Below are 18,036 nucleotides of genomic sequence, written 5' to 3'. Positions count from 1 at the left end.
TGGGAAAAAAAAACCAAAATTCAGTGAAAAGCTTCAACAGTTGCCGCAATCCGGCAATATTTTGAATGGTTTAAAAATAAAAAGGCTAAAAGACATAACTGAAAAAGAGTCCTGAGCCCTGCGCTGCTACTCTTCCTGCATCACCTCGTTGCCACCTGCGCCAGACCCACCAATGCAGGTATCGCCACTCTTTAGGCACTAGGCCCATCTCACTGATGCCGGGTCCCATGCTGAAGCTGAAAATGTGTTGCTGGAAAAGCGCAGCAGGTCAGGCAGCATCCAAGGAGCAGGAGAATCGATGTTTCGGGCATGAGCCCTTCTTCAGGAAACTTCTTCATTCCTGAAGAAGGGCTCATGCCCGAAACATCGATTCTCCTGCTCCTTGGATGCTGCCTGACCTGCTGCGCTTTTCCAGCAACACATTTTCAGCTCTGATCTCCAGCATCTGCAGTCCTCACTTTCTTCTCCCATGCTGAAGCTACACTGATATAGCTTGAAGAGGATGGACGCTAGGAAATTGTTTCCGTTAGGCGAGGAGACTAGGACCCGTGGACACAGCCTTAGAATTAGAGGGGGTAAATTCAGAACAGAAAGGCGGAGACATTTCTTCAGCCAGAGAGTGGTGGGCCTGTGGAATTCATTGCCGCAGAGTGCAGTGGAGGCTGGGATGCTAAATGTCTTCAAGGCAGAAATTGATAAATTCTTGATGTCACAAGGAATTAAGGGCTACGGGGAGAATACGGGTAAGTGGAGTTGAAATGCCCATAAGCCATGATTGAATGGCGGAGTGGACTCGATGGGCCGAATGGCCTTACTTCCACTCCTATGTCTTATGGTCTTATAGCAACCGGGAGTTGCTGGCTCCCTTGCTGCCAGGCCCAGGGCAGACCATGATCCCTCTGCTACAGCCACCACCTCACTAACAGCAGGAGTCCCCATTCTGGGTCTAATGCAACAGGCAATCCCTGGCTTCACTGCCAGACCAGACCGCCGCCGCTGCAGCCTCACCGAGGGCCCCACTGCGGCTGCCCTCCTCCTGAGATATTGCCTTGCTGGCCCTGCCATCTTGAAAAGTCTGCGTATCTTATTTTGGGAATGGAGTCACATGTAGGACAAACCAGATAAGAATGGCAGATTTCCTTCCCTAAAGGACATCAGTGAATCAGATGCACCACCAAACTCTGGGGTATTAAATCTAGAAAGAAACTGTGGTATGGCCTGGCTCATTTGGAAGCCCTATCACCTGATTCAGAAGATTTCAAATCACTTTATAGGATTTGAGGAACCTGGAAGGAAAATTTAGTGTGGCAGTGATAAGTGCTATATTATCAAAGTGATGACTTTTGAATGAACCCAATGATTTATTTTTCTCCTGGATACACGAGCACAAGGGGACAAAATGAGATCCCTCCCGGCTGTTCAGACATTTGGAGAAGAGCAGGAAGTTTTCTGGGTGTTGGGCTCAGAATTCATGCCTCAACTAATAACATTAGGAAAGGAGACTCAATTGTGCATTTAATTTTCCTGTGAACTTGTCAGGCACAAAAAGCTGCTGCATTGCATTCCATAATAACAGTCTTTAGGTTTTTGGCAAATCTGAAGTTGGTATAGGTCATAGAGTCATAGAGATGTACAGCATGGAAACAGACCCTTTGGTCCAACCCGTCCATGCCGACCAGATATCCCAACCCAATCTAGTCCCACCTGACAGCACCCGGCCCATATCCCTCCAAACCCTTCCTATTCAGATACCCATCCAAATGCCTCTTAAATGTTGCAATTGTACCAGCCTCCACCACTTCCTCTGGCAGCTCATTCCATACACGTACCACTCTCTGTGTGAAAAAGCTGCCCCTTAGGTCTCTTTTATATCTTTCCCCTCTCACCCTAATCCTATGCCTTCTAGTTCTGGACTCCCTGACCCCAGGGAAAAGACTTTGTCTATTTATCCTATCCATGCCCCTCATAATTTTGTAAACCTCTATAAGGTCACCCCTCAGCCTCCAACGCTCCAGGGAAAACGGCCGCAGCCTGTTCAGCCCCTCCCTGTAGCTCAGATCCTCCAACCCTGGCAACATCCTTGTAAATCTCTTCTGAACCCTTTCAAGTCTCACAACATCTTTCCGATAGGAAGGAGACCAGAATTGCACGCAATATTCCAACAGTGGCCTAACCAATGTTGTGCACAGCTGCAACATGACCTCCCAACTCCTGTACTCAATACTCTGACCATTAAAGGAAAGCATACCAAACGCCTTCTTCACTATCCTATCTACCTGCAACTCCACTTTCAAGGAGCTATGAACCTGCACTCCAAGGTCTCTTTGTTCAGCAACACTCCCTAGGACCTTACCATTAAGTGTATAAGTCCTGCTAAGATTTGCTTTCCCAAAATGCAGCACCTCACATTTATCTGAATTAAACTCTATCTGCCACTTCTCAGCCCATTGGCCCATCTGGTCCAGATCCTCTTGTAATCTGAGGTAACCCTCTTTGCTGTCCAGAACACCTCCAATTTTGGTGTCATCTGCAAACTTACTAACTATACCTCTTATGCTCACATCCAAATCATTTATGTAAATGACAAAGTAGAGGACCCAGCACCGATCCTTGTGGCACTCCACTGGTCACAGGCCACCAGTCTGACAAACAATCCTCCACCACCACCCTCTGTCTTCTACCTTTTGAGCGTCAAAGCTTCTTTCTTCAAGATCGGGCCTTCAAGGTAAGGCCTTTATTTTAAGCGGGATGAAATATAATAGTTGGGAAGTTTGGCTAAAAAGCCACTGGTCAGACAAAAGCAGGAGCACTGTGAACAGTTTATCTCAGGAAAGATACACTGGCATTGGAGACAGTCCAGAGAAACTTCATGAAGTATGGAGCCGTTTTGTTTGAAGAAAGGTTGAGAAGGTTAGGCCGGTCCTTGTTAGTATTTAGGAGAATGAGAGGACACCTTAAGGGGTAGATCCAGAGAAGGTTGTTTGATTATGTGGGACTGTCTAGGAAGTCATATTCTTAGAATAATGATTCAGCCATTTAAGACTGATAAAGAGGAATTTATTTTTGAGGCTGGTGAATCAGTTCTTTTACTGCAGTGGGCTATTAAGGCTGAGTCATTAAATATTTTCAAGGTTGAGAAAGAATAATTTTTTTCATTAGTAAGGGAATTAAGGTTATGGGAGAAATATAGGGAAGTGGAATTGAAGATCATCAGGTCAGACATAATGCCGAAAGTGGAGCAAACTCAATCAGCTGAATGGCCTACTTCTCCACCTATGCCTAATAGTGCAATCATTGCAGAATAACTGTCAGCCATCATGTACTCAATTCTGCTAACATAAGTGAAAAAAAAATTACCACTTTAGACTATAAAGGAGAAGGTACACTTAAAGGAACTGCAGTTGCAGCACTGTGAAAATGGTCTCAAAAAATCTGAAATGGTGACAGATCTGTATATCCACAATGTATTCTTCACTCAGTTCACTGAAATGATGTGAGGAAAGGGATGTGGTTAGCATTTATTGCAGAGAGACAGATGAATAGGTTTTTTCACACCTCTTCCTGTCTCCGCAAGAGAATTCATTTCCTCTGAAGATTGTCTTTTGTTTGCATTTCAAAAACATTTGTTGCTTTACCTTAAAGTACTTCTGTAGGTATGTTGTTTCAGCATGCTACATTTTTGCTTTTGATAGAAGTTGCTTATTATTCATTATTAGAATTTCTTTCTTTCCTCCTTATCTCCTTTCAAACCTACTTGTATATACATTGGTTACCTAGAGTTCACAACACTGAAATAGGCCATTCAGCCCAATCAGACTATATGATTGTTTACGTTTATCTTGCCCCAATTCATCTAACTTTATCACCATTTCCTTTGAGCTCTTTCACTCACTTGTCCTTTCTTTATTGCCTTTAACTGTATCTATAGTATTTGTTACAACTACTCTATATTCCACACTCTAATTGCTCTTAGGGTAAAGAATTTTTTACTGAATTCCTTATTAGAATTATTAGTGACTACATTGTTATTGTGACCCTAGTATTGGGCTTTGTACCAAGTATAAATATCTTCTTGATCTATTAACCTTGTCCTGGACTATAATTTTCGAGACTCACATTAAATGCACCCATATTTTATAAGTAGTATATGTCTATTAATGTCTTCCAATTATTTTGTTTTCTGAAAAGCAATTAAAACTTGAATTAATCAAAATAAGTGACTATCATAGACTTTCTGCCCATTGTGCATTTTTATCATGTCTCTGAAGCAATATTTTCTTCACTAAATACACAAGTAATGTTTGAGGTGGTGCACTTTGTTTATATTTGTTAAAAATCACACAACACCAGGTTATAGTCCAACAGGTTTATTTGGAAGCACTCGCTTTCGAAGTGCTGCTCCTTCATTAGGTAGCTGTGGAGCAGGATCATAAGACACAGAATTTATAGCAAAAGGTCACAGTGTCATGCGACTGATATGATATATTGAACAAATCCAGATTGCTATTAAGTCTTTCATCTTTTAGAATGGGTTGTCGGTTTCGGTTCATTAATATGTAAACTCCAGAACTACTTTCAAATCACATTCTTGAGATAACTTAAGGTTTTATTAAAAAGAAAGGTGACATCTCAGCTCAGACAATGTATTAAAGGTGCGAGGTTAAAGTCTGTCTGTATTTCAATCTTGAGTCAGACTGGTTCTATTTCCAAAGTAGAAATTTATAAAATGTTACATGGATTGACTGCCTATGGATTGTGTGCTTTTTGAACAAAATAGAATGTGTCTGCAAGTACAAATTCACCTCATTGACTTGTGTGCATGTGAGGGAGAGAGTGTGTGTGTGTGTGTGTGTGTGTGTGTGTGTGTGTGTGTGTGTGTGTGTGTGTGTGTGTGTGCGCGCACCTCTCCAGTAGGGTGTATGTGTGTGAGAAAGTGTACAGTGTAGTAGGGTCACCTATAGTGTGACATGAACCCAAGGACCCAAGGTTGAGGCCATCTTCATGGGTACTGAACTTGCCTATCGGCCTCTGCTTGGCCACTTTGCATTGTTGCTTATCCCGAAGTCTGCCTTGGAGGGTGATCACCTGAAGATCCTGAGGCTGATTGTCCTTGACTGCTGAAGTGTTTCCCAACTGGAAGGGAACATCCCTCTCAGGCAATTGTTGCGCGGTATCCATTCATCTGTTGTCGTAGCATCTGCTTGGTCTTGCCAATGTACTGTGCCTTGGGACATCCTTGCCTGCACTATATGAGGTATGCAATGTTGGCCAAGTCACATGAGTACCCGCAGCGTACATGGTGGGTGGTATCCCCACGAGTAATGGTAATATCCATGTCGACACTCTGACATGTCTTGCCAGTAGTTATGTTTACATCTTTAATGATACTCTTTTGACCCAAAGTCAGAGGGCATGACTTTTCCCTCCCTGGAGGTGTGTGAAGGAAAATAATTAGGTGGGTTGGCCCTGAAGTGAGACTGCCATGCTCCTCACTACCTCAGCAATTATGCCTGAGCAAGAATGTCCACGGGCAACATCACGACCTGCTAACAATTAAGGCCCTTAGAGATCAATTAATTGCGGTATCAACACTTCAATGTGAAACCTCCCCTATTACCTGCTTTCCCAATGGAAACTATGGTGATTGGCTGGCCAGGTTGGGGGGATGGTGGAATTGGCTCTTATTCCCAACTCCACTAATTTCCTGCTCCCTGGAATTCCCATGCATGATAAGAGGAAAAAAATGACACCTCCACGTCACTGGTTGTTCTCCTTTAACCTGTGTTTCCAGTGTCGAGGCCTGCAACAGGCTGAGAAACTTACCCACGTTCCTAGAGTGCTGATTGGCAGGCACTTAGGCTGGTCTCCTTGTTAGAGGGCGTATGTGTCTCCATACATTGAAACAATATGGGAAATCTCCATTGAAAATGAATAAGCTTGAGAACCATGCTTTTTACATATAAAGAGAGTCTAATCTGCTATTGTACAATCTTGCAATCACAAGATATTGCATTCTGCATTATATAGAATGGTGTATCTTTTGTCATGAACAGCGTTAAAGATTGTTTTGGTAAATGTTAAAATAGGACATTAATACATAAGAATGTCATGTAGTAGGTTAAAATGATCTCTTTTCTCCCCCCTCCCCTCCCCGCAGAACCCCACGATATTGGTTTTATGTTGTGGTTTCAAAATTCAGCAAGACCAGGAGGCACAATTTAAAAATAAGGGTGATGGCACTTAGGACCAAGATGAGAATTTGTTTTTTCACTCAGAGTTGTGGACCTTTTGAGTCCAAACTTTGTGTATACCTGAGTTAGAGATTGATAGATTCCTGATTACTAGTGGAATGCAGTGCCATGGGGTTGGTATGAGTAAAAGGCATTGAAGTGTTCTGTCAGCCATGATTGTATTAAATGTAGACAGGCAGGAGGCTGGAAGAACACAGCAAACCAGACAGCATCAGAGGCGGAGAGGTTAACGTTTTGGGTGTAACACCAAAAAGTCAACTTCTCCATCTCCTGATGCTGCCGGGCTTAACGTGTTCTTCCATCTTCCTGCCTGTCTACTTTGGATTCCAGCATCCTATTTTAACATTTACCAAAACAATCTTTAACGCTGTTCATGACAAAAGATACACCATTCTATATAATGCAGAATGCAATATCTTGTGATTGCAAGATTGTACATTAGCAGATTAGACTCTCTTTTTATATGTAAAAAGCAGTTTTTTTTGTCTCCAACCATGATTGTATTAAATGGCAGGTTGGGCTTGATGGGCTGAATAGCTTATTTCTGTTCATGATACTTCATGTGTGGAAGCAGGCCATTTGGCCCATTGAGTCCACACCAGCCTTCCAAAGAGCATCCCACTTGGACTAACCCACCTAGCTTGCACATCCTGGACACTATGGGCAATTTAGCATGGCCAGTCCACACAACCTGCACACCTTTGGACTGTGGGAGGAAACCAGAGCATTTCCAGGAAACCCATGCAGATACTGAGAACGTGTTAACTCCACACCGGTCCCCAGGGTTGGAATTGAATCTGGGTCCCTGGTACTATGAAACAGCAGTGCCAACCACTGTGCCACCATGCCACCCTGTAATGTTTAGATGGAAAGAGGCTCAGTTGATAGACTATAAAGCTAGTTTCAAGCTCCAGAGAGCTGGGGGATTGTGGAATAAAAACATAAAGTGCTAGAGAAACTCAGCTAGTCAGGTAGTATCAGTGGAGAGAGAAACACATACTGTCAAACCACTTTTGTTTCTCCTGCACTTTCTATTTTTATTTGATTTCAAGCAATCTGCAGTACATTGCTTTTATGTGGAAGATCATGTCCTTGATCTTTAATTTGTACTGACTTTGCTGATTTTAGCTAAGAAGAAAGTCTTGCTACTTCATATTCTTTGGCTAATGGAAATCAGTCTGGGTTTCTATTCCCTGATTACTGGTAGAGCTGTATATTTATATTTTCACGACAATTGCTACCACACACACAGTCTCAAGAAACAAAAATCAGTTGATTACGGTGGAGGGGGATTGTCTGCAATAATGGCAGCATTATCCCAACAGTAGGTTTCTTTGCATTTATTTGTGTCACGGTGCTCCTATGTTTGAAACATCTTGCACGGACAAGCCATTGTTAACTGAATAAATGGTTTCAAGTAAACTAATTTCAAACTAACATGCATTATTTTGTGGTGATAACTTTGCTGTTTTATTTAGGTCAAGAGGATTATGACAGGCTCCGCCCTCTCTCCTACCAAGATACACACATCTTCTTAATCTGTTATGATGTCACAAACCCCACAAGTTTTGAGAATGTCCGTATTAAGGTGAGGAAGCAAATCATGTTTTCTATTTTCATCAGAAGCAAAATCATGGTAGTTACTGTTCACTTGCTTTACCATAACTCTGCAATTAATAATTGACTGTAATCACCTTTTGCTGGATGAATAATTTTTAAATTTCTTTCACTCCCTTCGTGGAAGCCCAACACAGAATATCATAGAGTCGGACAGCATGGAAACAGACCCTTCAGTCCAACCTATCATTGCTGACCAAGTTTCCCAAATTAAACTAGTCCCATTTTTCCCTGCATTTGGCCCATATCCTTCCAAATCTTTCCTATTCGTGTACCTGTCCAAACGAATTTTAAATATTGTAACTCTATCTGCATCTACCACTTTCTCTGGCAGCTCATTCTACATATGAACCACCCTCTGTGTGGAAAAAGGTTACTCCTCAGGTCCCTTTTAAATCTTTCTCCTCTCACCTTAAAATTATTCTCTCTAGTTTTAAACTCCTAACCCTAGATCTAGCAAAGTGGCATCACCAACATCCTGTTCAACTGCAACATGACGTCCCAGCTCCTACATTCGATGGTTTGAGCAATGAAGGCAAGTGTGCCAAATGCCGCCTTTACTGTTCTATCTACCTGTGATGCAAGAAACTATGAACATGAAACCCTAGGTGTCTCTGTTCTACAACCGTCCCCAGGGCCATGCCATCTATTTTGTAAGTCCTGCCCTTGTTGGTCTTAAAAGAATGGAACACTTCACATTTATCTAAATTAAATGCCATTTGTCATTCCTCGATCCATTGGCTCTTTGTAATCTTTGATAACCCTAAGTATAAAGGTTGGTGGGGGGAATCATTTCTCTGTCTGCCAATAGCACTTTCCATCCATATGTGAGGGGGATGTTGTGGGGATGTGCCTCACCTGGACTCAGCATTTGCTGTTAATGTCAATGGCAGAATGAGGAGAAATATTTTAGGTGTAAAGCTGCCTCTGAATTTATGTAATGCAGTGCATTATACCTCTATGCTGCAGCACTGCAAAGCCTGATTTTATAGAATTTTCTGATTGTTGCACTCCCAGTCATGAACAGCAGAAATATAGTAAATTCCAAACCCCTGTACAGTAAATTGCCCAACTAATTTCCTTTTGAAATTGTTAGTCTCTGACCTTCATAGACAACATTCTCTCACCGAGTATTAAATTCTTCCTTGCATTCCTTGCCAGAAGAATCTTGTATCTTACCCAAAACCTGAAGTCTGTGTCACCGAGTCCTGATACCTTCAGGTGTTTGAGAAATCTATCTTGTCTAAATCTTGTACCCCTTTTTCAGATTTCCATTCAGCTTTCTTTGCTGCATGGTAAACAGCCCTGGTTTCTCCAATCTAAGTTTGTAGATAAACTCCCTCATTTCTGAAACATTTTTGGCCTACCTCCTCCACACTAACTTCCTGTAGTGAGTTGACTTCATAATTAATGTGCAAGTGCAGCTATTTTTTTTATGAAACTCTCAAAGGATGAGGGTGTGTTGCCTTTTTCATAAGCTAATGGCAAGTTGTCACAAATTGTGGTGAATCAGAATTTATGGAGTATTCTTTCATTTCCACAAGTTTCTATTTACAAATTAATCATGGTGAGCATTGTTATTTTGGCAGGAAATACTGGGCTGTTGGTTCTTATCAAAAGAATAAATAAAAGCGCCTGAAGCATGAGTTAACTCATCCATGTTTTGCAGTGATGTTGTGAAACAATTCTGAAGAAATATAAAATGCTGCACATGTCCAAAAATGATGTTAAGGTGTACATGTTTTTTTTCTTGTATTTCCTCAATAATGATAGTGGGTTCCAGAAGTCAGTCACTTTTGCAAGGGGGTGCCTATATTCCTGATCGGTTGCAAAACAGACCTGCGAATGGACAAAGAACGTTTGAGAAGATTGAGAGCTGCCCAGCAAGAACCAATCACATATAACGAGGTAGAGTGACTGAATGATGTCAGTATGATTGAAATGGAGGGTCAAACTAAAGCCCATGCCTTTGCTGTTTTCCAAACTAATTCTTCAAAAAGGGACGTTGTGTCTTTTTTTTAATAAATTGAAATTATCTTAAACTGAGCAAACGAGATAGATCTAATTATCAAGTTCTGCCTGCATTTAGTACCTTAAAACAACACAAAAACCATTATTACTAAAGAAATGAATGTTCAAACTGTAAATTTAGAATCATAAAACTTTACAAAACAAGAGGCCATTTAATCCATCATGTCTATACAGGTTTCTGAAACAGGTACCCAACTAGTCCCACTCACCATCCAATTCACCAGTCCTATCTCTCTAATGCTCTAACTTCTTTACTTTCAAATATATAGCCAGCTCTCTTTTGAAACTTCTTATAGAACCCATCTTCACCATTCTCCCAAACAGCACATTCCAAATCCTAACAACTCTCTGAGTAAAGACATTTCTCCTCAAGTCACTCTGAGCTCACTTGCTGATTATCTTGAAATTGTGACATTTGGCATTCGTTCTATTTCTCTTGAAGAAAGTGAGGATTGCAGATGCTGGAGATAAGAGTCGAGAGTGTGGTGCTGGAAAAGCACAGCAGGTCAGGCAGCATCTGAGGAGCAGGAGAATTGACTTGGGGCTTATGCCCGAAACGTCAGTTCTCCTGCTCCTCGGATGCTGCCTGACCCGCTGTGCTTTTCTCGGACCCCACACTCGGTACAATTTCTCTTGGCCACTTTCTCTCCGACATTCAAAGTGTTGCCTTGTTAATGAGCTGTGCAGGTTCTTATTTATGTTTGAGCCATATCATGGAAAGCAGTTTGAATGCAGAGGAATCACTAAATACCAGATCCTGTCCTTAATCAACAACTACATCTGAATACTTTCAGAGACTGAGTGCATTAGAACATCACAACCTTCAAATTGCCCTCCTGAGTTAAACATATGTTGCCTTTCCTTCATCATCACGGGATCATAGAACTCTGTCCTGAATATCATTTCTTCACCACGTGAACTGTCAAGAAGGTTGGCTGCCATCTTGTGAAGGGCATGACATGGAGGTGCCAGTGTTGGACTTGGGTGGGCAAAGTCAGAAGTCACATGACATCAATCCACTAGGTTTATTTGAAATCACAAACTTTCGGAGCGCAGTTCCTTTGTCAGGTGAAGCGGAGGGAAGTGCACAGGCACAGAATATATAGGCGGAGAGATAATGGCTAGATAATTCCAGGTAATTAAGAAAGTCAACATATAAGTACTGATGGACAGAGAGGAAGGAATAATCTTTATCGAAAATTAGCTTTTTGTTTACAATTCCCTCAAATCTTAGGATGCCAAGATAATTTTTGTCACTATAGTTTACATCAGCTAATTTTACAGACGAGGAGTCAAAATAAGACTTGAGAGGCAGATGAAAACTGTATTCACAACACAACCTTTGAGTGTTTAAAAATTATTGAAAAGTAAAGGTGTTTGTGATATGTTTGAATAGTAATCATGGACTTCAGCTGTACAAGTCTCCAGTGTTTAGGATGCATTAGCAATCAAATAAGTTTGATATTGTCATTTTCTTATCCTTCAGTCTAACTTTGGGTTATCAAAGAATTTGCACATGGCCAGTTTTACCATAAATTTCCAGACCTTTCACTTGGAGTAGCAATTAGAGTCATAGAGATGTTTAGCATGGAAACAGACCTTTCGGTCCAATTCGTCCATGCCGACTAGAGATCCCAACCTAATCTAGTCCCATTTGCCAGCATTTGGCCCATATCCCTCTCAACCCTTTTTATTCATGTACCCATTCAGATGCCTTTTAAATGCTGTAATTGTACCAGCCTCCACCACTTCATCTGGCAGCTCGTTCCATACACGCACCACTCTCTGCATGGAAAAAGACCCCCCTTAGATTCATTTTATATCTTTCCCCTCTCACCCTTGTATTTACTAAAAAGTGTTCAGTGGAGCAGTCACTGACAGTGCACCTTTGGCAATGAGATAGGAGCCAGGTTTTCCATAAACATAAATCTAAAGTTACACAAAGGAATGTTAAGTAAAAGGAAGACCCTCTTGATCCAAACAAGCTTTCCCAAACACTGGCAAATAGATAGTGAGAATTTGGATGGAGCAATAATAAATAAGGAGGTTTGATAGAAATGTTCAAAATTGAGGGGTCTAGACATAATAGTTGGAAGGAAACGGTCCCCATTGGTATAAGTATGAAAGGGCACAGATTTAAAATGATTGGTTAAAAAAATCAAAGGCAACATGGGGAAATATTTTGTAAACCACTGAGTGATTATGATCACTGCCTGAAAGGGTGGTGGAGGCCAATTCAATTGAGACTTTCAAAAGAGAATCAGACATATTAATAATAAGTGATGAGGTACTTAATGGGAAAACATTTTCTGGGTTATGTAGCAAGGGAATTAGCTGGATTGCTCCTTCAGAGAGCCAAATGATTACTTTCTGTACTGTAACCATTCTGTTGTAGCGATGTTAAAACCCTCTTACCTAGCTATTTCCACTTTTTATTGAAAACTGGTCTCTCCTTTTCCATTCATGAGTTGGAGATGCCGGTGTTGGGCTGGGGTGTACAAAGTTAAAAATCACAAAGTTATAATCCAACAGGTTTATTTGAAAGCACTAGCTTTTGGAGCGCTGCTCCTTCATCAGGTGGTTGTAACCTGTTGGATTGTATCTACATCACACAGACTGCAGTGGTTCAGGAAGGTAGCTCACCATCATGCTTCCAAATAAACCTGTTGGATTATGACCTGGTGTGTTTGTGATTTTTAATTTTTCCATTCAGTTTTCCTGACTTGTAAGGATTAGTGACTGAATCGCTGACGTGAAGTAAGTCATTTAAAAAAAAAGAGCAGGCAAAAAAGGAACTGAAAGTAAAACCAGAAATAATAGAAACTTAAAAGAAATGAGAAAAACTGAGAAAGAAGAAAATGTTGAAGGAAAATAGTTGGACACTAAGGAAAAAGTAAAAGGTAAAGTTCTGAGAAAAGTGAAACTTAAGGTTCATATATCCTTAAAGTCAAAAGACTGCACATATTGAAAATGGAACCAAAGAAAGCATCATTCACATTTACAACTTAACAGGTTTTATTTTTTAAAACTTAGCATAATACACTGTTGGGTTGTTTCAGAGTAAACTCAATACCTTTTAATTATGGATAGGGAAATATGGTTGCTAGTTTACACAGGCTACATGATTACCTCAAGTCTCGAGCATGGATTACGACATAAGACCTTCCAACTTTAAGGTAAAGGTACTACCACTGTGCCAAAGTTAAACTGAAAGTACATTGCTGAAAGCACAAGTTTACTTTGTGGTTAATAAATGGTACTTTTAGACCAAGCTAATTCTGATGTTTCAGATACTCTATCTGCTTAAAAATTTCCAATACACCAACGTTTATTTTTATTCATGGGCGTTACTGTCTGGGCCAGCAATTATTGCCCATCCTTATTTGTCTTCGAGAACATGATGGTGAGCTACCTTCCTGAACCACTGCAGTCTGTGTAATGTAGATACAATCTTAGTGCTGTTAGGGAGGGAAATCTTGGATTGTGACCCAGTGGCCATGTAGTTCTAAGCTAGTACAGAATACGGTTTGGAGGGGAACTTGCAGGCAATGGTACTCTCCTGCATCTGCAAGCATGTCCTAAGTGATAGAAGTTGTGGGTTTGGATGCACTTTATTATAAATGTCTTAGTGTAAGTTATTTCTTAACATACCTTTTTCTACCTGTTCTCTACCCAAACAAAATTGTTCCTATTTTTTTAGATTAGATTACTTACAGTGTGGAAACAGGCCCTTCGGCCCAACAAGTCCACACCGCCCCGCCAAAGCACAACCCACCCATACCCCTACATTTACCCCTTACCTAACACTATGGGCAATTTAGCATGGCCAATTCACCTGACCTGCACATTTTTGGACTGTGGGAGGAAACCGGAGCACCCGGAGGAAACCCACGCAGACACGGGGAGAACGTGCAAACTCCACACAGTTAGTCGCCTGAGGCGGGAATTGAACCCGGGTGTCTGGCGCTGTGAGGCAGCAGTGCTAACCACTGTGCCACCGTGCCGCCCACAATTTTATTTGCATTTCAATTGTTTTAGACTTTGGGATACAAAGAAAGATATGTTTTCTCATCAGATTGAGCAATGATTGTCTCTCTCCAAGCATAGAAGAAGTTTGGACTCCCAATCAGGCAGCTAGAATTGGAACCCTGGTCTTAAATTATATTGTTACTTGATTGTTTTTGCCAGTTATGTTTTGACTAGCTTGTCCTGTAATGAATCAGAGCATCTTATATGCATAGCAGGAGGTTATGCAGCCCGTTATGTCCAAACTGGATCTTTGATCTGTCTCGATAGTCCTGTACTTTATTCCACTTCAAATACTTAGTCAATCCCCTTTGACAGTGATCCTTCAGGTAGGTTATTTCCATATGGTAATAAGTCAGTGTTGGGGCGGAAAATATTCTCAGGTGAAGAGGAGGAGTTGGCAAGTCCCCTGAAGGATGACACCTCGTTATGGGGCTACGTGAGATAAATCCACCACAAAGCTCTCTCCACTGCGAGGCTGTAGGTGTGAGCTGAATGGCAACACAACACAAAATTGTATGTGGAAAGGGGAGAGAGAAAAGAAACAGATTCTCATTTTTGTTGTTTTCAGGGTGAAGAGACTGCTCGCCAGATTAACGCAGTCATGTACTTGGAATGTTCAGCTAAATTCCGTGAGAACATAGAGGACATCTTCAGAGAAGCTTCAAGTGCAGCTTTAAATGCCATCAAGAAGAAGAAAAACAAAAAGAGGAAGCAGAAACAGTGCTTGCTTCTTTGACAGTCATTACCTACAGAGGTTAATGGACATCAGTGTGCCAGACTGGGCTGCATATACTGTAATATAATTAGTCATAGCTTTTAACAAATTTATTTGTAATTGTGATACATTCTCACTGAAAACATTTTATGATAAGGGGATATTTCTCACATCCCTCGAAAGTTATGTTGCCATATACCAAGATATTCCAGGCGAGAAATGCATTGCTAACACACAATAAATCGTCAGATGCAAGAAGAGTAAAAGTCTTTAGTGATCTGTAGAATCAGGCATTTCATCCACATTAAAAAATAACTCCATACAAAAATTAAAAAATTGTAAACACTGACCATTTGAATCAAAAAAGATACATAGACTAATGGAATCACAGCATCTATGTAGGGTGAAGCCAAGAGGGTGTTTTGAAAGGGTATATCTTCATGACTTAAGATGAGCTGTCATTGAAATGTAATTTGATGCTAACATGCTGTTGTGTATTTCCAGCAAGTTTTATTCTTGTGCTAATGTCACTCAACATCACTTAACCATCACTGTTGCTGTTGGATTTAGTGCTCCCTGCGTCTCATGCAACTTTTACGGTTGAACATATTTTTACGTTCAATGTTTATTTTTTAATGTTTATGTAAAATAGCAGCTGCTTTCAGGTCAACCACGCTTTAAATTGTGAGAAGTAACAGCATAACCTGTCACTACAAGCAATCACAGTTTAATGGCACTAAAGCACTTTTTAAAAGTAACTATTTCCCCCTTTTTCCTTTGCTTCTGAAAGCATAGACTTGTATGAAGAATATAGTTTCACAAGTGCCTACAGCAGGCTCATCCAACACAAGTGTGGTTCCAGTTAAGTGCAACTGGATGATGTTGCAAGGAGCAACATGTTCCTCCAATCAAATGTGGTTTCTGAGACGAAATAAAACACTCCTCCCCCTCCAAAAAACATACCCAGGCTAAAAGGCAACCAATTTCCAGTCTCCATATTCAACTGAATTCCGAAGCCAGCATGGAGCGTGTCCCCACCTGAAGTGAAGTTTGTTCATCTCAACCCCTTCACTCAGTCCTGGACCCCAGCCCTTTCCTTGGTGATCAGGATTTTTCTCTCTCTCTCTAGCTTTGCTTCTTAACTAAAAAGGCAAAAAAAAAGGGTTTTATTAGTAGCTCTGCATTTGCAACTTTAATGGTCATTTCATTGATTACTTATTTGAAATAGGAAGATGTCATTTTGAAATTTTTTTTCCCCTGCAACTCATTTCCGTTTAGTGTTGACCTAAAGCTTCTCTTTCTGAAGAGTGGGGGAGAAATTGAAATATGACTCCCCTCCCACAAAAGGGTTACACGAGCATGGCTCCTAACCTTCAGGTGGCTTTTTCAAATTTCTTTTGTTAAATATCCTGACCTTAAATAACAGCGGGCTATTCAACATTGTGGAAATAATGTTGAGCTCCATCCGTTCCTCTTCAGTTTCCAGGAGCTGTGAATATTAGTCGATATTCCCCCTCCCCCACCCATTGTCTCTGGATGCCAATGACTGTTTCTTTGACCACTGCCAGTTGAAAACATTTACTTCCGCACCAAATGGGAAAAGAAAACTAATATCTTGCCATCTACATCGCTCAAGTCCACCACACAGCCTTTCAAAATGAGCAATCAGGAAATCTGCTAAAGCACTACAAATAAGACACGTCTTAAGAATAAGTTTTTAATTCATTTTGTTGAACAGCTGCAAATCCTTTCTGCTTGTTCCGCCTTGCTCAGAGAAATAACCAAATGCAAGCATGATTTTGGAGCCAGACTCCGATGAATTATGCTGTGTCCAAAGAAATAGAAAGATGATGGGCAGCACTCTGTCTCAGTGCTGCTGCCTCTCAGCACTAAGGACCTGGGTTCAATTCCACCCTCTGGCGACTTTGTGTGGAGTTTACACATTCTCCCAAGTCTGAGTGGGTTTCCTCTGCATACTCTGGTTTCCTCCCACAGTCCAAAGGTGTGCAGGTTAGGTGGATTGGTTATGGTAAATTGCTCTGTGTCCATGGCTGTGTAGGCTATGTGGATAAGCCATGGGAAATGCAGGGTTACAGGGAATAGGGTGGGATGCTCTTCAGAGGTTTTGTGTGGACTTGATGGGCCAAATTGTCTGCTTCCACACTAGGGATTCTAAGATCAAGTGACCTTCTGTTAGGAAACAGGCTACTGATTTTATAGGACTAAACATCACACTCCAAGGAAAATTCAACTTCTTTTCATTCTTCCTTTCATAACTCAGCCACTGTCTAACTTAAAGTTAAAAATCACACAACACCAGGTTATAGTCCAACAGGTTTAATTGATGTGTTTACAACCAGCTGATGAAGGAGCGGCACTCCGAAAGCTAGTGCTTCCAATTAAACCTGTTGGACTATAACCTGGTGTTGTGTGATTTTTAACTTTGTACACCCCAGTCCAACACCGGCATCTCCAAATCATGTATATTGTCTAACTTAACTTCCTCATCAGAAAGGGCTCCTGATTGAAGCATATTGTTGCAAAAGTTAAATGTTTAAACCAATAAAGAAATAAACTGCTTCTTTTTATTGGTTCATGACGGCTGAAATGCCAGAAAACGCTGACAGAAATGTCTGCAGCTGTCTGCCTATTCCTGCATGATACAAAGATATAAGAAAATGATCTATTCACTGTATTTGCTTTGACAAATATATAGATTCCTTAAGTATTAGCAGGATAGAAGTTTCTGTAGCACAATAATCGGTCTTCAGAAGTGTGCTCTAGATAAGCTTAAAGTAATTTTACCTGAAAAAAAATGGGCACAATGTAAAAGGACCTGTTGATTCAATATCACCTATTTCTTGCTTGTGCAGACTGATGTCAGCTCCCAGTGTATTTTATGCAGATAATCTTGTGACTTTTAATTCATTTTGAATGTTTCTGGCATCATAAGGATGATGATCAGCTAAAAGCTGTACCAAACAGTTGAAGCCTGTGGTCGTTTTTGACTTTGATGTTTGACTTTGTTGAGAATCAAACTTAGACTTTAACAAACCAACATGGAAAATAGTATTTAATGCAGCATTTTAGACCATTGACAGTGCTACATTCATCCTTTGTCACTGACAATTCTATAAAGTTTTCTTTATTTAAATAACATACATTGTTCACTTTCATTAATAGTATTAGAGGAATTCCACTTTGTTTTCATCTAGATTAAATCATTTTTATGTGTTCTCTGCATGAATTCACAAAACCATTAACAGCTGCTGGGTACATTTAAAAATTATTTTGATATAAAGTATCACATTAAACAAGGGATCTAGGGAAACAAGTAGTATAGGACACTGGGAGGAAGATGCACTTTTGACACCATGTTAGTGTCCCTATCTT

General features: G+C 40.7%; 1 protein-coding gene across 1 annotated transcript in view; it reads left to right on the top strand.

Moving 5' to 3' along the window:
- Positions 1 to 17,800, top strand: part of rhof (ras homolog family member F) — a 43,448-nt gene extending 25,648 nt beyond the window's left edge. Inside the window, exons 3-5 of the mRNA XM_043715751.2 lie at positions 7,730 to 7,839; positions 9,642 to 9,776; positions 14,497 to 17,800. Coding sequence (XP_043571686.1) covers positions 7,730 to 7,839; positions 9,642 to 9,776; positions 14,497 to 14,664 — 413 coding nt within the window. The 3' untranslated portion in view covers positions 14,665 to 17,800. The remainder of the gene's footprint in view (positions 1 to 7,729; positions 7,840 to 9,641; positions 9,777 to 14,496) is intronic.
- The last annotated feature ends 236 nt before the right edge of the window (positions 17,801 to 18,036 follow it).

Source organism: Chiloscyllium plagiosum, unplaced genomic scaffold (genome assembly GCF_037043375.1).
Source record: "Chiloscyllium plagiosum isolate Xiang-an unplaced genomic scaffold, Cpla_swu_hap1 HiC_scaffold_24, whole genome shotgun sequence".
Lineage (NCBI taxonomy): Eukaryota > Metazoa > Chordata > Chondrichthyes > Orectolobiformes > Hemiscylliidae > Chiloscyllium > Chiloscyllium plagiosum.
The sequence above is the reverse complement of the archived record's forward strand: the minus strand, read 5'-3'. Positions and strand labels throughout refer to the sequence as shown.